At 48.2% G+C, this 18,153-nt stretch overlaps 2 protein-coding genes across 30 annotated transcripts in view; one reads left to right on the top strand and one right to left on the bottom strand.

Annotated features, from left to right (window-relative positions):
• Window positions 1-1,028: 1,028 nt before the first annotated feature.
• Window positions 1,029-6,294, bottom strand: PFN2 (profilin 2). Of its 2 annotated transcripts, none has more exons than XM_050307838.1 (3): window positions 6,029-6,294; window positions 4,879-5,071; window positions 1,029-3,080 (listed from the first exon to the last, which is right to left on the bottom strand). In XM_050307838.1, exons 1-3 carry the CDS (start codon window positions 6,158-6,160, stop codon window positions 2,983-2,985), a joined length of 423 nt encoding a protein of 140 aa, XP_050163795.1. In that variant the 5' UTR covers window positions 6,161-6,294; the 3' UTR covers window positions 1,029-2,982. The 2 variants fall into 2 exon arrangements, with proteins under 2 accessions (XP_050163795.1, XP_050163796.1); XM_050307839.1 differs by having other exon boundaries at window positions 2,664-2,761; window positions 6,029-6,287.
• Window positions 6,295-6,362: 68 nt separating this feature from the next.
• Window positions 6,363-18,153, top strand: part of TSC22D2 (TSC22 domain family member 2) — an 86,700-nt gene continuing 74,909 nt past the window's right edge. For 4 of the 28 annotated variants that reach the window (XR_007628022.1, XR_007628034.1, XR_007628031.1 and 1 more), the window contains exons 1-2: window positions 6,699-14,693; window positions 16,944-17,174. The gene's annotated coding sequence lies outside the window, so the exon portion shown is untranslated. The other 24 variants (XR_007628020.1, XR_007628028.1, XR_007628030.1 and 21 more) reach the window with 19 other exon arrangements.

Genomic DNA, 18,153 nt, shown 5'->3' with positions numbered 1-18,153 from the left:
AGTAATGTGATGACAAGTACCTGGGGTGTGCTGCCAGCAGCTGCTCCTTCCTCTGAGGTGCTGCTACAGTCAATTTCTGCCACTCTGGCCTTACCACAGAAGCAGCTTTGGGGACGTACCTGCACCCCCATCCCTGACCAGGAAGAAACAAAGCGTTCTGCATCAAAAGGTGAGTGCAATTTTAAATTGTGGTGAGACACCGAGCACAGCTTCACATGTGTTTTATGGGGGAAGCAGGAGGTTTGCATCCTCTGTACTACTTAGTATTGAACAGGTATTTGCTCACTGTGCATGTTCATCTGTTCCAACTTTGAACTGGATCTCCCAGTGCCAGACATGGAGCCACTTGGCAGTGGGAGAATATAAACACTATATATAGGAAGATTTGAGTTAGAGCCGATCTAGTGCCAAGCAGAGCAGCAGGTGCAGCTCTGACACTAATGACGGTGTGGGGGAAGGAGGGGAGAACAAAGGCGTGTTTGGGTCATGCCCAGCAGCACCTGACTGGTGTCAGGGCCCAGGAAGGCCGAGACTTGCTACACAGTCACCTCCCCTGATCTGGGCTTGGCTGTCTTTCCCATACCACAAGCTCCAGGATTCACCATCACATCCCACTGGACTTGTGCTTTTGGAGTGCTCAGGTAGTAGAAGTACCAAATTCAGGTGGAATCCTTTGGGGTATTGAAGATCTTAAATCTGCCCCTTCCCTGGGTGAGGGGAGCACATCCAGGCCCAACCATCCCCAACCCCTTTACCATGTCCCGTGTCAAGTCTCCTCCAGCTTGTTTCAGGGATGGTGTATTGGGCATTCAGAGGGTGGGGAAACTCCCCACCACGGAGGTGGATAAATGTGGAGTTAAGTGAGAGAAATTATCTAATTTAACATAACCCCAAAGATTGCCTGGCCTTTGGCTGAAGTTATATTATCATACTATTCCTTTCCTGCAAAACTTAAAACTGCACTTAGACCTCATGTTAGCCACACACTGAAAGGCCTGGGTGGGGGGAAGAAATTACCAGCAGTCTGGTTTTGTTTGGTTGGAATAAATTTATTTCATCTGTCTGTAAACAAGGTGTTTTTAATAGTTATGGCATTTTTTGAAATGCATATTAAATCAGATGAGTTAGACTGTATCCCAGATGTAACAAAGTGCAGGGAAAGAAATGGACAAATCAGCGACAAGAATTTGTTTAAATCTGTACATTATCCACAAGGCCCAACAACAGAAGCAAATACTAGAATGTCCCTAAGGTAGTGCCAGTTGAAAGAAACTCTCGGAGTCAGTTAAAATCCATCTCACAATAGCAACAGTTCATTTTTTTTTTTTTTTAAACAATAGTATGGCACAGAATACATATTAAAAAATTCAGCACAAGACAGCCAAGTCAGTTATTCCAACCACTACCATCTCCCATTTATTCTTTAGTATACAGAGTTCTGCAGTTCTTGCAATGGACATACAGGTCAGAACCGGGCCTGAACTGAGAGTTCGGTTACAGACATTTCAGATGACTTGTGCACAAGGCAGCTCACTACATCATTTCTGCAGCAGGGGTGTGACAGGCCAAATGAAGATTTGAAATTTGAAATGGCATTTTGACAGTTTAACTTGCAAACTACCGACCTTCATCCAAACAGTGGCTTCAAAGCAGCCAAACTCTGTGCCACAGAGGGATCTGGCAGAAAGACTGAAACCAGTCACATCTCCCAGAGTAGCTGAAGGTGGCAGTTTTCTACAATGACACTGCAATTTCATATTAAAAAACAGAAACAACCCCTCCCCCCAAGACCCTCAAGCTGCAAATTAAAATTGGTCCTATGAGAAACTCAAACCAGACACACTCCAGCTGGTTACGCCGGGCTAACTAACGGCCAAAGTGGCAGCCTTGCACAACTCAACTACAGAACAGGAGCTGGCAAAAAAAAAAAAAAAAAAAAAAGTGCCTGAGCTATTGCAATGATGGAATGTTTGGGGAGTCCCTGGGATGATGGTTTAAGGTCATGGGAGGAAGTGCATCTGTACCCTTTCGTAGTTTTGTGATTGCACTTGTTAAGCAGTACAAGCTTCAGACATCATCAAGAAAAAATAAGAAACTTAAACCTACAGTGAAGTGCAATGACAAAACTAATGTGACATTAATAGCTTTTGAGTGGCAATTTGGTTAAACAAACCAGGCACTATAAAAATGGGTGTAAGCAAACACGTGGATTTAAAAAACAAAAACAAAGAGCGGGACAGAAGTGAAGATATGCATGCACTTTTTTCCTCCCAACCGTGCTCTGTGAAAGGAAGACTAGTGAGCTGTGACTTGCTCAAAGTGCTAAAGAGGCATTGATCAAATTAGATTGTACAATCAGCACCTTGTTTAGTATCTCAGTTGGTTTAGTTGTCAATATCACACTAATTGCTAAGACGAAGCAGAGCCTACACTTGGCATGTTCCCCTCCCAAGTTTCAAGGTATCACATGCATATCCTCCTCGTGGTGGTACCAGACGGGCTCAGTTACCTACAGTGGTTACAGAGATGAACAAGGGGGAACTGGAGTTATGACAGTGGGAAATGGGTAAATAAAAAACATAAACTACCATCTATAGTCTGGTAGGACTGAGCACAAGCAGGTGGTGGTGCAGACAGCTGCTAGGTGGATGGGGAGAGGCTGCTCAGACATCAGACCTCCTCAGGTATAAAGCCAGTTCAAATGCTTTCTTGTTGAGTGTCCCTCCATGGACACCTTCCTTTCCCATGACTATAACCAGTACTGGAGTACACAAGGAAACAAAACAGAAATGAACAGAATTAAAGGAAAACAAAAAAACAAAAAACACCTTTCCCCACCAACAAAGGGATACAAAGGAGACACAGGTTCATACCCCATCACCCTGCATTGCTAGTAAAGTTTCCAGAATGTAAGGTTTAAAGCTCACCGCCAGGAAAGTTTAATAGCAATCTTCCCCTAATACTTAACAGTCTGCCTAACAACTAGAACCCAGAGTCTCTCAAGTATTTTGCCATTGAGTATGCCTTCTTATTCAATCCGCCTCCATGGACCCCTTCTTTGCCCATTACAAAGACCAAGACTGAAAGAGAAAAGAAAAAAGTTTTAAAACGAGTGTGTTAGACAAGGAAATAATGCATGTTTTAGGCAGTGCAATAAACACCCTCAAATTCAAGATTTAGTATTTGGGTACTAACCTAGTTTAACAGTTTTGTAAAAACACAAACACAGACAGAGCTGGGAGAAGGTACAAGCTATCCTCAGGGATTTTATGTAACTATGGAACTTTTAAGAGTTCACTGCTAAAATAAATGCCCCCAGTTATCTCCAAAAAGCATCACAGTGCCTTTCACCATCAGTCATATCACCCAGCAAGGAAATCCCTGGGTGGGGCAGAGGTGAGGTGTGTGCACAGTGTGACTACAGAGCAGCAGAGGAACATTCCCCTCTTCTGGGCTGTAGTGGTCACTGCTGGTGTAGGGGCCAGAGTAACTGCCCTGATGTTGGGGGAAAACCCACAGGGTGAGCTGGGCTAAGACCTTCCATGCAGTAACAAAACTACAAATCATGCTTTCTGCGTAGGACAAAATGCAGGGATGACTGTCATGCTGGGTCTCTCCCCACTCCCCCCATGCCAGCAAGGTGTCCAGATTGTATGGCAAAGGAATACCCAGAGGTTCCTCTCCCATAAGTGTGACTGGAAGCTGCCAGCAGATGTCCCCAGCAGGGACAGGGACACAATGAACTCTGGGCTGCCACAGGCCAGGGACTGTTAGCCAAGGTGGCAATACTGCAGCCTACCTAGAGGTGATCATACATCAGCCTCAAGTTGCACTAGGGGAGGTTTAGGGTGGATATTAGGGAACCTTTCTTCACCAAAAGAGGTGTCAAGCCCTGGCACAGGCTGCATGCCTGCTGCCATGTGGATGTGGCACTCGGGGACATGAGTTAGTGGTGCCCTTGGCAGTGCTGGGGGAACGGCTGGAATGGAAGATCTTGGAGGGCTTTTACAATCTAAATGACACTATAATTCTATTTCCATACCAATTTGCTCATAAAAGCTTAAGACAGTTCTCACTGGCATTTCACAAGTCAGAACTATGTTTGTTTCACTCCAGCACTGCCAACCCTCTTCCTGCATCCCTGCCCCAGGCTTTACCCTACACACACCATCAGCTCTGCTTTTGGATTGACACCTATAAGCAAAAGTCTATCACTTACAAACTTGTTCCACAGCCAGCCTGAAACCACCAGCCCAGGTGTCCCTAACATAAGGCACACCAGTCATAGCCAGTATTTTATCCCAGCTGAGTGCCTGCCCCACAACAGCTTTTACTGGACGTTAAATGAGCAGCACGAGAAGCACATTTCTTAGTGGCACCAAACTGGACAGGCTTTTCTGCCTGAAGACAGACTTCAGCACGCTCAATAGGAAGTGCAAGAAGAGTTAGTGTAGAGCTTGTTAAAAGTCAAGTAGGAGCAGCTCATATAAGGGATTCGCATTTTTGCAAAATAAAATTTCCGTTGAGCAGTTCACAATGAGAAAGCTGCAGTCACTGCCCATCATTAACAGACCCCTCCTGAGCTTCAAGTACCAACTGAGAGAATATCAGGAAAATCTACTTGGAGCTGCAGCCTGCTCTTTTTCCTGCTCGCCAGGGATCTGTTTAACCATTGCACTGCCTGCTGCTGGGCTAGGACACAGATGGGCATGGGGACAAGTGTGATTCCCAGGTAGAACTCAGCCAGAACACTACCACCCACCCCCTTGCACCACTTCCCAAAACTAACCATTAAATACAGGTGTCTGGTGTTCTTAATAGCTGGAGTCTATGCTTAGGCTTAGATTCTTAATTTAGCAATGAGAAAATGATACTTACCTCGTCCAGCTCTGCCTACAGCAACATTGTATGTTGGCTCACCACCTTGACTCTTTGTCCTGATGTCCATTGTGCAGTCACCATCGACATACAGGCTATCTCTGATCACAGAGCACTTCTTTGCACCAAGGGTCAGACCATTGGTGAAGAAACCCTCTCGGTCTTTTCCTACAATCATATCTATTTCTCCTGGCTGTCAAAGGAAAGAGCTCAGAGTTAGCACGGCAGCGTTTTATTGTTTAATTTTTATTTAGAAATGCTGCTGTCTCGTGTGAAGAGGCTGAGGCCGTGATTTTCCCCCGCTCCCCGCAGGAAGTGCTCCAGCACACAGGGCTTTGTTAGGCACCGGCGCTGTGCGCGGGGGAGCCGCTGCAGCGGCGATCCCGGGCCCGGCCCGTTAAACGGGGTAGAGCGAATGTCGGTGCCTTGACCCCGGAGCCGGCGTGGGCTCCGTCCGCACCTGTCCCGGGAGATCAGTTCGGGGCCCGCCCGCACCCGCGGCATCAGCCCGGCGTGGCCGGACCGCGGGGCCCGGGCCGCTCCCGCCACCGCGGCCCCTCCGCCTCCCCCTCGGGAGGGGCCCGGGCCCGGGCGGATCGGGGTGGGGGGGCGCGGGCCCGGCCGCGCCGCGGCGGCCGCAAAGTGCAGCGTCACGGCGGGCCCGGCCCCCCGACCGCGGCCCAGGCGGCCCCGCTCCGCCCCGGCCAGGGCCGGGACCGTGCCCGCCGCGCCCGGGGCGGGGCCGCGCGGAGCCGGGGAGCCGCGCCGGCCGCCCCGCACGGCCCGCTGTGCTCGGGCGGCGGGGCCGAGGCGGGCCGGGGGCGCGGGCGGGCAGGGCGGAGGAGCATCAATGGCAGAGCGCCATCTTGGCGGAGAAAACATGGAGCCGCCGGCGCGGCGGCGCTCGAGCCGCCTTCCTCCGCCGCCTCCTCCGCCCGTCGCCCGCCCCGCACCCGGGCCCGCCGCCTGCGCCCCCGCCCCGGCCGGCCGCCGCCCCCGCCCGCGGGATCGGCCCCACGCCGCTCCGGCCGCGCACAAAAAGGCGGCGCGAGTGGCCGGGCCCGTTCTCCCCCGCCCGCAAGGTGCCCCCGTGCCCCGGGCGCGGCCCCTCGCCCCCGCTCCCGGCGCCGCTCCCGCCAGCCCCGCTCACCGTAATGCTCTGGAAGATGCCGCCGGCCGTGGCTGCCCAGACGTACTTGGCGTCGCAGTAGCCCACAATGGCGGCCTCCTGGCAGCAGCCATCGCACATAAGGTTGTCCACGTAGCTCTGCCAGCCGGCCATGATCGCGGGGCGGCGGGCGGGCACGAGCGGGCGGCGGGCGGGCCGAGGGCGCAGGGCGGGCTGCGGTCCCGGCGGTGCGGCGGCGGAGCGGACCGAGCGCTGCGGCGGCGGCGGCGCGGCCCAGCCCAGCCCTGCGCTGCCGCGCCGGGGGCGGGGGAAGGAGGGGCGCGGCCGGCACCGCCCCCGCGGCCGGCGGGGAGCGGGAACGGGGCGGGGATGGGGCCCGGTTGCCCGTCCCGTGCCCGCGCCAGGGTCCTCCGGCCGTCGCAGGTCGGGGTGGCCGGTGCTCGGGGCTGCTGCGGGGGCCCGGCCCGGCGTGATCGCGGTGCTCTGCGCTGCGCTGCCCGCGGCTCGGACCGCGCGGGGCAGAGCGCGGCAGGCCCGGCGGTCGGGGCCGGCAGCGCTGGGCCGGGGTCGGGCGGTCTGTACGGCCGCCCCGATGGCCCCGCCGGAGCGCTGGGAGCGGTGAGTACCGGCGGCGGCGCCCCCCGCCCGTCCCGGACCGGGACAGCCGGACGCGGCTCCCGGGGCCCAGGGACGGGGCTGCGGTGCCCTCCCGGAGCGCCGTCCTGAGGGGACGGGGGGGGTCACAGCTGGGCTGCTGCGGCGGAGCGGTGCCCGCTCCTGGAAATGCCCCGAGGGTCCGGCGCTCCGTCCTCCCCGTGGCCCGGCTCCGTTGAGCCGAGACGGCCCCTGCGCAGCCCGTGCATTTCTAATGTATCGTTTCTACAGTCCCAGATCTGCCTTTGCGCCCCTCGGTGATGGGTGACCCCCGTGCCCTCCGCCCGATCCCGCCGCTGCAACGTTCCCGGACCTCACCGCAGGCCCGGTGGGTCCCCGTCTCACACACCAGCATCTGTTACATTGTATTTCTGCAGGGGTTTGCAACTGGCGATTTCGGGGTTTATTCTTCCAGATTCCTCCAAGTCTCTGTAGCAATAATTTAGTTTCCACATTCCGTTACAATAGCCGGGGCTGGTGCTGGTGGTTTGCTGCATTGATGCTGGGCCCTGGGCAGGATGGCTGCTCCAAGACTGTCATGGGTCGTAGAAATGTTCCCTAGCAACTTTAAGGGCGTGTTTTGGGGCAATGGCTCTGTCTGTCTGTCTTGTCATTGAAATCGATGGGGGGATCACTTCCTTTTGAGCAGGGTGGTTTTGCCTTACAGGGTGTCTGTTGTGATTCTCAGGGCATTAGGATGTGATGGCTGTCCGTGTCAATAGCTTTGTGGCTATAATTCAAGAAGTTAGATCTCATACTTGAATATGTCAAGGCATAGTATACAGTAAATTAATCTGCCTTTTCCTGAGGTTATATCCCCAGATATTTGTAATGGATACCCCTACAGCATACTTCAGGGTGTTCTTAGACCTTTCAAAACCTAGTTCAGTTGTCATGGGACGGAGTGTTGTTTTCTACTAATTGCTTGGATTACTAGATACTTGGAGAAGAGCTCATTTGCATATTTAAGCTTAATTCCTTAAGTTTTTCCTCTGTTTTATTTTCACAGTGCCTTTCCCCCTCTGAATTTGGACAGCAGCATCCATGTATCCCAGAAACATCACTGTATCTACCAATGAGTTACAGGCTTTAACATTCCTTTTGGCTTTTTAAATAGCTAAAGGTTTTTGTGAAGTTTGGATTGCCTTCATCATCTTCCCTCCACAGATTCCTTCCATGAGAAGGAGAAAATGCTCTCTTCTGTCTGAAGGTGCCATTGAGGGTCACTTCTCTTTTTAATGCTGGTCTGTAGGAGGTCCCAGTTAAACACCATTGCTGGCCCAGACTGGAATGCATCCATCTGAAATGAACATGAGGGTGATGAGCCCATTAGTTTTAGAGTTCAACCAAAATGTGTTTGACTTTTTTTTTTTTTTCCCAAGCTGCAGTAAGGATTCCAAATTGTGTTACTTTAGTAAGTGGATTTAATTAATATGGAGGCAGACATCTCATCACCCAGGGGCAGGCCTTGGGGATTTAGGAGCTGCTTGTTTGCTATGCTAACATCATTATCCTTTGACTAATGAGAGGGGGGTTTCGCAGGGACGGCAGGCAGCTCGGTACAAGCATGCAGGTATCCTACACAAGAACCTGTGGGTTTCCAAGACTTTATCCAAAGGCTACACCCCTCTTGCCTGGAGAGATCTCGCCTTCTTGCATGCCCCCACCCTCCAAGGCATTTGTCCATCCCTTCTGCCCCAGGAGGAGTAGCTGTGCCTTCCTGAACCCCCTGAGCCCTCTCAGCCCACATCCAGTCCTGCCTCATGGGAGACAGAGACCCCGTGGACATTGCCAGCTGAGCTGGGGCTGGGGGAAAAGGTGCTGCTTTCCTGGAATCCTGGGATTCCAGAGCCTCACTAGGTTGATGTGTGGTGGTCCAGTGCCTCTCCTCTTTGACAGAGCAAACATTTCACCTGGGTGTCAGAGTGCAGAGTGGGTCAGGTAATACTGGTGCTGCCTCACAGGGAATATCACCTTTTGTAAGAACTGCACAGACCAGGTGATCATGGAAGTCTGGGATCTTCTGAACATAAATGGAAGGATGAGAGTAGAGGATTTGCCACCTGCTTTGGTAGCTGAGCTTTTAGTCACGTTATTTGTGAAATAACTCTAGTAATATATTTAGGAAGTGAAGTCTAAATTGGGTTACTGTTATTTAATGCTATGAAGCTACCAGGTATCTTGTATAATTTGCAGATTCAGCAGTCACCAGTGCTGCTTCTGAAAATCATGATTCTTTAATTCTGTTTTTACCCATTTGTTTGTGCTCTATGTTATACAATCATTATAATACTATTTGTATACACACTACTGCAGCACCTCCTTTGAGTCTGCTGGATTTAAGAAAATGAGGGTGTACTCTGTATGTTAAAGACTGTAAGAGGAGGGACCTCCAGGGTTTTGGTTTTTGTTGTAAGGCTTAATTGGAATATAAGGCATTTGTTAAGTGAAGGATTTATCTATATCTATATCTATAGATATAGATATATATAATTGTTAAAATTGATAGATGTAGTAGGTCATTTTAACATCAGTACCTGGACTGATGGACATATGAAATGGGCTGATTGTAAGCTATATCTGTATGAAAAATAGTTGTGAAATAGTAATTTCTTGCATTTTAGTCTCTTCCTATATTTTGCCTGGTAGTTGTCCTTTCTGGAATTTAATTGCATACTAAAGCCACAGTTTGATGGGTTTTGTGCAGCTTGTAACAATTACCGGTCTTTTTCCTTTGGATTAGAACTTTGCCTGAAACTGATGTTGGATCATATCTAAGAAAAATAATCATTTGAAAGAATTTTAAAGTTCCATCTCTGCTTAGTCAGAGTGTACTTACTATTTATAGCTTCGGGAGAAACTTCACAGCTTTTATCTTGGTAACAGAAAAGTTGTAATTGGCCAAAAATTTGAAGGAGGGCTATATTTTGTTAATAATGTAACTTGGAGTTTTCTGTCAAGCCTTGTAACTACCAGAGCTGCTGCTGTGCTCAGAATGGTGAGACAGCCAAAGGCAGGATTACTTACCATAGAATCGTTTAGGTCGGGAAAGGCCTCTGAGTCCAACTGTTACGATGTCCCAGATCTACCTGTTTTTCACCAAGCTCATCATGTTTTTCACCATTTGCAAATAACTGTAACCAGCATTTCTGTACAGACAGGAGGGCAAGCAACCACCAGCAGAACACAGCAGGGTTTTTCTGTGGAGTTAAACTTCACAGAACCCGGGCTCACGCGCTGTGGCTCTGGTGACTTCACCTCCTGACCAGACTGAGTTCCTGTGGCAGTCTTTCTCTTCACCACAAGTGCTTTCGGAAGTGCAGAGGAGAACACTGATTTACAAGTGCTACAAGTCAGCTGGTGACAGCTAGGAGCCATCTGTGTCAGCCTTGTAAAGGGACGAGCTGTGCGAGGTCCTTCCACGGCTACCTGAGGGACTTGGCTGAAAACCCAGGAAGCCACTAAAGGCTGTGATGACTGTTAGCTAGAAATAAATTGTAAAAATGACATATTAATGAGTGGAAAACTTGAAGCTAGGTTTAAAAAATACAGTAATACAAAATGAAGCAATCATTAGGACCTTAGTGCAGAGTTCTGTTGCACAGCTACTGTGCATGAAGAAGGTCCTGTGCCATGCCAGCATAGCTGTGGCTGCACTGCAGAGAGCCCTGTACAGCTGTGCCTAAACCATCCAGAAAGTTCTGGAAAAAAGATGCTTTTCTGCTGTGTCTTATGTTGTTTGGAACAGTGGTGTAACTCCATGTGTGGATGAGAGTTTTGTCTCTGTGGAGGAGTTTGGCCTGGTATGATCAACACAGATAGCTCAGCAAAATCATTGTCTTCCTAAGGATCAGTTACGTAAGCAGTTCTGAGGAGTTTCCCTTCCTTATCCCCTATTTGACCATCAAGTTCAAACAGAACAAACCTAAAATGTAACTCTGAAAATTAGGTGCAAGCGCAGGGATATGGCTATGTCAGATAAGGGTATGAAGTTGCTTCCATTTCAGTGGCTTTCAGAAGTACTTAAAATATGAGGAAGGACAGTTCTTTGTGCATGTGGTTTATAGACTGGCCAAAGCACTAAAAAAGATGTCTGAAGTCATGGAACTTTGCTCAGCTTTAGGACTTCTAAGATAAATTTTTGCTGATGGCCAACAAAAAATAAACGTTAATCCTAGAAATTAAGATGTAAATTCTTACTTGGACAGGTAATCTCTGGTTCATAATGGTGTTTTGATGTGAGTCCCTACAGGAGTGAGAAGTGCAGAATTATGCCCATATGACCCAGCTTTCTATGCTTTCACAATTACCAAATAGTCGGGCTCCTCTGTGTGCTTAGCTCCTGCAGCATTTTGTTTTGCTTTAAATCAAGCAAACAGAACCCAAATAGTAAATGTTAACTTTTCAGTTATGAAACAAGGGCATGGACTGTGAAATTCAGTAAGTTTGTAGATAGCTTGACACAATGTAGGGAAGGTGGGAGCATCATCAATCCAAAGTCTTTACATTTTTTTGCCCAAGCGCATGGTGACTCATCAGGTGCCTCTGGAAGCTGACTGTTGCAGTGGGTGAAAGGTAGTGTGGAAGTTAATCTGAAAAGCCAAAACTGAGGCTAAGAAATGCAATAAGAGGGTTGGTGAAGCACAAAGTTAGAGGGAGAGAAAGCAGAAAGGTGGAAAATGGAGCAGAGCAAGCACAGGATCTTGACACTCATTTTTTCTGCAGATATTTGTGCAGTGTGGTAACACAGGCAACAGTCTTACTGTGGCTTCATCTGCTTGGGTTTTTTCTCTCTTACAGTTACTGGTGGATACAATTTTACTTATTTAATAGGTGATCTGACTTTTTGGACTGTGTGAGCATGCATTAAGAAAGAAACCCCAAACTTTAGCTCCTGCCGTGCTGCGTTATGGTGCACAGCAGGGACCCCTCCCACGGGACCCCACCCCGGCCATGTCCTGGGGAGTGCTCCCAGCCCGGGCTGTGTTCCCAGCTCCGTGTCTGTAGGGGATTGTTTCTGCATGGCTTTCCGCTGCGCCTTCCGTCGCCCACGTGGTTCAGCCGGGGAGCTCTGGGGCTTTGTTCAGGGCGTTATTTCCTTCATTCAGCTTGCTTTCACTGACATATCTATAAATATGTTTGTCTGGGTGCTGTTTCCTCCTCTGGTCGCTAATAATTTCGCTGTTAATGCTTGTTACTTGTTAAATATCCACAGGATTTTTGGATCATAGATACATATATTTATCTGTGATACGCAATTTCTACCCAAAATATTCACTGTCTGCAAAAGCATTAAATAATAATTCTGAATATGTTCTAAATGTATATCTAAATGTATGTCTAAAATAATATATTCTAAAAACATATTTTCTCAAAGAAATTATACAGTTCGAATCTTATAATGCTCTAGAAAATTGCAAATGAATATTATTGTTTGAATGAAGCATAAATGGCTAAATGTGGGGTTTTTTTGCAATTTTTTAAATTTTATACTAAATTTTTCTTTAGCCGCAAAAAACTCAATACTAATTCTGAGCAGCAGTCAACTCACCTGCAGTTAGCTTGTCAAAGAAGCACCAGTGTATTTAATATTTAGAATATTTTGGTGTGAATCTTTGATAGTTGAAGTACGACATAGTTTCAGCACTGACAAAATTATTTCTGCCATAGTGGTAGGGCTTTTCTCTCAATTGCATCCAGTCAAATACCATGTTTTTGAGAAACAAAGCATATGAACATTATTCTGCTCAAAGTTGTCTACATAATCACAAAAGATGATGAAAGAAATATTTTAAAATACATGAATTATGTACTTAGAAGACATATATTCAGTCTGAAAGGCTAATACTGTGCAACTGTAGAGCAGCCACTCTGGTATGGGTGAAAGGAAACATTAAGAATATAATGGAATATATAAATGGAAATGGAAGAAACGAGGGAAAATATAATTGAGTAAAGGGGAAAGCAGCCTAAAAATGGTGTGGTTTCATATGGAATGTTTTCTTTCAAAGTACCTCTCTACGGACAACAAGTAATTCCATCTCTCGACCAAACTGTTCATTGTGGAAGGTGAAGGTGTGGGCAGGTGTGGCGGGCAGAGCCGCTGCCAAGGCTGGGGCAGCTGGGGCAGCTCCTCCAGTGCCACACTTGCCTGGCATTCCCAGAGACCTGGTGGGGCTTCAGGAGGTCTTGGTCTTGCTTGTACCCCTGCCCCGTGGATGGGCTGTCCCCCAGCACTGCTGCTGTGATCACACAGTGAGTGCCCGTGGAGGAAATGTCTGGATCTTGGGCTGGGTGCTGTTCCTGAGCAGACACTGGGTTTTTGCTCAGCCTTTACACAATTGGGAGCGGACTTGTGGTGCTGGTACTGCCAGGAAGAAGAATCCAGTCATCTGCTATGTAACTCAACTGACTGTATTCCCAACCTCCTCATGCATCAGTGCTGCTGGAGTGCCCACAGCTGCTCACACCTCTCTTTGGTCCCCTGTGTTTCCAACAGTGGTGCTCCTGGTGTGTACTCGGGTTATGTGAAGATGAACATGGGACAGATGCATCTACTACAGCTTGTCTGTACTCTGCCCAATTGGCATAGTGCTTTTTAAAGCCTTGTAACTTGGGTGTGTTACGTTTAATGAGCGTGAAAGGATTTCTCCCATCTCAGTTTTCTTTGAAGCTCAAATGTAAAATGCATAATGAGGATCACTTTTCTTAAATGAAAATACAGGACTTCAGTATGTAAGAAAAAATTCCAACATGTTACTTGAACAATCAGAACAATTGTCCTCTGCTAAACAAACCTTGTTTTGGGTTAGAGTGGCATGCATACAGTAGTTGGGACATGCAGCATGGTTTGGTTACAGCACTAGAAACAGGTACAGTTCTAGCAGGTGTCATTGCAAAAAAAAATGCAGAAAAAGAGAGGAAGGGAACATTAGCACCAGCTAGATGTTTTGTGTGTTGGCAATAGATACCCACCTTCTGTGCTACCATTAGGAGGTGTCTGTGCAAGAGGTAGTGGTGACCTGCTGGCAGGTGCTCAAGCTGTGCATTTAACAAAAAGGGCATTTCAGAGCCACTGATAGCCTGGCTTTGGCTGGGGGTTAGCTGGGTGAACTGGGATGCAGCAGGAGGGCCGTGGGTGCTCAGAGAGGAGCCGTGCAGGGCGCGTTGGTGATGGAGCATGGCAGGGAATGAGGTGACGGGCACGGGGACCCCTCTCACCATGGCAGAGGTGTTTTGGGGGCTGTGCCCTAGTCCAGGCTCTCTTGGCCCAAGGTACAGTAGCTTTAACATGAAACCCTTATACACTGTAACAGCATTTCCACAGCATTCTCGACTGCGTGGGACAGCCCTGGGATTCCAGGCTGTCTGCTGCTCCTCCATAGTTTTGTGAGCATGTTTGCTATTTTTGGAGTGCAAATCTCTCAGTAACTTCCCGGCCCCTGGCACTAGATGGAGCTTCAATCTACTTGCACTTGGAAGTCAACTGTTAAGTTTAACCACAAGTTAAAAATAGGGAAGAATAAATGAAGGTATGCATGCCTGCTGCTACACTTGCAGTGCCTCTTTCCCTGTTTGTAAGCAGAGTGGTGTAAATTATAATGTAAATTTAATTTAAGTGAAAATTAAAATATTGCAGGAGAATCTCCTTGATCTAGTACATGCTTTATAATCACTAGCACCCTTTAATATACTCTCAGGCCCATGACAGAAATTACTGAAAGTTAGATATGCTGGAATTGTGCTGCTGTTTGCAGTGCTCTTGCAAGAATTCATTTGCATTTTCCCTTCGTGCTACCAAAGCCAACAATTCAGAATCATCTGTTGTCAGTCACTTCATTTCCCCTCCATGTATTACCCTTAAAAATACTGAACAAATGGAAAGAAATTGGAAAGAAAAGCTTTGAAAATGTAGTGTTTGATACTGCACATTTCTTCTTTCCTACAGCCCATGAATGCAGCCTCCCACTGCCGCCCAGGCTGGCCTTGCTGGGTGCCAGCATCCCAGTGCCACGGTGACCCACAGACACAGGTAACCCACTGGCATGGCTCACATGGCACACGAGGTGGGAACTGCTTTTCTTCATCTGCTGCATCAGTGTACAAAGCGAAGGCTCAATGTTAATCCCCCTGGGGAGCTGCCATAGGAGCTTCCTGTTGGGACTGTGGCACTGCAATTAGAAACAGGTAATTAGTGAGGGAGCACAGTGGCTCTGCTCTGGCACCCTGGGAGCACGTGTTCCCTTGGGAAGTGAGCAGAGCTGAGCCTGAGCATAAGCTGTGGTTTGGGTGGAGGCGGGAGCTGGAGGACTGGCTGTGGACACTGCTGTTCCCATTCCTGGCCCAAGCAGAGCGTGGGTTAGTGATCAGGGCAGGAGTCTGAGGAGATGCCGTGCGGCACTGCGGGAGAGGGACAGGGCCCTGTGTGTGCTGTGTCCTGCAGCCACTGTCCTTTCCCTCCTCTTGGAGAGGCTCCATTGTGCTCCTGCCCGGTAAATACCCAGGATGGAGCGGCAGCAGCAGCAGCAGTGAGGTGCCACAGCAGTGCCTCGCAGTGCCGCAGCTCTCCTCAGAAAGGGAACCATCCAATGGCAGGGACAGCCCCCACTCCATGAATAGCAAACCGAGTGACCTAATTCAGCTCTCGCGGGCGGCCCTCAGCTGCTCCATGGCGGCCGTGCTGGAGCTGACTCATCACTTCCAGCGTGGCAGAGATTGGAGCTTTCAGGCTCTAAGGATTTTGCTCCTTCGTTATTAATTTTAAATTGATTAAAATGAATTTTTAAAATACCAGGAGACACTTGCTTAAAGAAATAGTTATTAAAAAAAAGAAGGAAATAGTTGGTCTGTGGGAGTTAACTCTGTGCTTAACAACCTCTGGCTCCTGCAGCTGTAAACACACGTTGCAGCTTGGAGGAATCTTATGTCAGCTGTTCTGTCAGAGCAGATTAGCAAGGAGAGGATTAATCAGTCTTTATTGTAAAAAAGTGAGAATTATGAATGTCCTTGCTTATACCCAGCACAGCCCCTTGGTGTCTTCATCCATGGCAGGGTAGTATTACAGGCTTCTGCTCTCAGCTACACAACTTTGTCCAGAAGTTGAGATCTCCCAGAGAAGTGCATCCCTGCAGGAGCATCCTGTTCTTTCCAGCATTGCTCAGTGCCTGACAAAGCTCCTCATATGGTCCTGAGACCCCCTGGGGTGGCCTGTGGGCTGTCTGTACTAGAACGGGCTGTCAGTCCCCTACTTGGCTTCCCACAGAGGTTGCCATGGCCAGGGTGGGCAGGACAGATGGATGGAGGATCTTTTCTCTCACTGTCAGAGGGCAGTTCCAGGCGAGCTTCTCCCCTGGGCCGTTCTCACCTGCTGTGCCTGCCCCAGCTCTGCCAGGGGGAACTCCCTTACACTGTGGAGCAGGAGGACTTTTGTCCTGAGTGATTTGCAGTGTAACTGCACAACTCAGGCTTATGCAGATAGGTGATGCTTTTCCCTTCTGCCTCCCCTCTTTCCCACTAGTGGGAGGTGGATGCAGCCCAGCAGCCAGCCAGCAGCCCAGGAGTGCCCATGGACCCACCTAAGCCAGTGGCACTAAGAACCCTTCTGTGCTGTGGTGGGCTACAGAGATGTAGGAACCCCCTTCCTGCAAGCTGCAGAAGCAAGGTCAGAGCTTTCTCCCCATGGGTATTTCTCCCTGAGAGTACATCCTGGGGCTAACCCCCCTCAGCATCCCACCTGCTGCTCTGGAGGGGGACAGGGTTGCACCTGCAGGCAGCCGCGCAGGGTCTGGCCCTGGCTCATTGGCAGGGATGGTGCTCTGTTACAGAACGTCAGGGCTAGCAGCATAAACAGTAGATTAATTGATAAAGCTTTTTGTCCTGTAAACAAACACCAACAAATTAAAAATTTAAAAAAAAAAAAGCAGGTGGAAAACTCTGTGGTACTTCAGAGAAGACAGAGCAGGAAGCCAAGAGGAGTGAAGGAGTAGAATATGGAATATGGAATTCACCTGGAGGTAATGAAGCAGCAGAAGTTGTCAGCCCCTTTTATGTCTGTCTAAAAAAAAGAGGCCTTTTATTTCAGTGAAACCAAAGAATGAAAATTCAAAAGCAAAACAAAGCAGAAAACTTCTGCAAAAACAATTTGACACTTGCTATTGACTGAAGGAATGGAGCAGCAGTTTAACAAGTTGCACAAAAGCACCTTTCATCTGCTTTAAAAATCTCTCTAAAAGATACAGTTATATCACTGGTATGCTGTTCATCTGTCTCTTCTTCTCTCTAGATCTCAAAAGCTGAACTGCTCTAACTTCACATGCCAAAGTAGAACCTACTTCTTCTGCCTCTGCCTTGCGCTCAGCATCCAGCCTTGCCCACGGTGCAGTACAGTAGATATTGCTGTGGGAGAGCCTGGCTGGTGAGACAGAGTTCCTTCCTGCTCACCTCTTTGAGCATCAAGCTGTGTCAGCTGGGATGACTGGAGAAGCCCATCTCTTTCCCCATCCTCTGAGACCAGGTAGGATGGGTTCCTTCTTAGGACTTGATGTCCCAGCATCAGCAGCAGCTTGGTTTGGGTTGTCCTCACTGCTGTGGCTTCACCTGGGTGCCTGGGAAGGGTGACAAAGGAGCAGTTTATGTTGTATGGTTTGTGTATTGATGTTCTGTCATAGTGTACAGGTTTTAACATGTTTCAACTTTTTTCCAACCAAGGTTCTTTCCAAATTAGTAAATTATATGAACAAATTCCTTTCTGTGCTCAGACTCAGATAGAATGTTTTACTCAAATTAGAAAATTATGAAGTTGGGTAGGAACACTGGGTTACAGAATGTTCTTGGTTCATTCATTTTGTTAGTTGCAGTTTTAGTTTTAATTATTTATAACACTCCATAATGTACTAGTTCATTTACAGTAGCATATTTCAGTAGAGTAATGAAATTAGTGACATTAGAGTTACTGCAGCACTTGCTGTTTACCCTTTGCTGAGTAATATTCACATTAATTATGCACATATTAGAATGGCTTTAAAATATATATAGCCTCAGCTGGAGGGTTTAAGGTGTTTTAGACATGCTTGTTCTTCATGTAGTTAAAAATAGTGTCCTCTAAGACCTGATCCTAAAGTAGTACATGAAATCAGTGGCTATTCATGGAAGGAAGGTTCTGGCAATGTGAAATCCTTTCAGTCTCTGTAGGACCAGGCCTCAGTCAGCAGACATTAAAGAGCGCGTTTCAGTGTTTTAAGGGCAATATTCTTGTATAAGGTTATTTTATTCCTATTTCTTTTTAGATAAATGCACCCAACAAGCCTACTTTCTTGTTCCTATATGAGCTGCTGCAGAATCTGTTTAAGCTCTGCTGCTGTTAATGAGAACGTGTGTGTAGGGGTTGGAGAAGTTCTGGCCCTGTGGGCATAAAACATGACTCTGACAAAACAAAATGCTGTCAATATTCACAAGGCAAATAGACTTGAAAATAGAGAAAATATTTCTCACAT

Source organism: Myiozetetes cayanensis, unplaced genomic scaffold (assembly GCF_022539395.1).
Source record: "Myiozetetes cayanensis isolate MyiCay16 unplaced genomic scaffold, myiCay2020 scf13, whole genome shotgun sequence".
NCBI classification, from domain to species: domain Eukaryota; kingdom Metazoa; phylum Chordata; class Aves; order Passeriformes; family Tyrannidae; genus Myiozetetes; species Myiozetetes cayanensis.
This window is presented reverse-complemented; position numbering and strand designations above follow the sequence as displayed.

Excerpts from the sequence above, each read along its gene's own strand:
- PFN2 (XM_050307838.1), bottom strand. The coding sequence starts at position 6,160 with ATGGCCGGCTGGCAGAGCTACGTGGACAACCTTATGTGCGATGGCTGC. Across the intron at positions 5,072-6,028 it reads GCATCTTCCAGAGCATTACG|CCAGGAGAAATAGATATGAT; the intron begins GTGAGCGGGGCT and ends TTCCTTTGACAG. Across the intron at positions 3,081-4,878 it reads TGTAGGCAGAGCTGGACGAG|TCTTGGTCTTTGTAATGGGC; the intron begins GTAAGTATCATT and ends TTTCTCTTTCAG.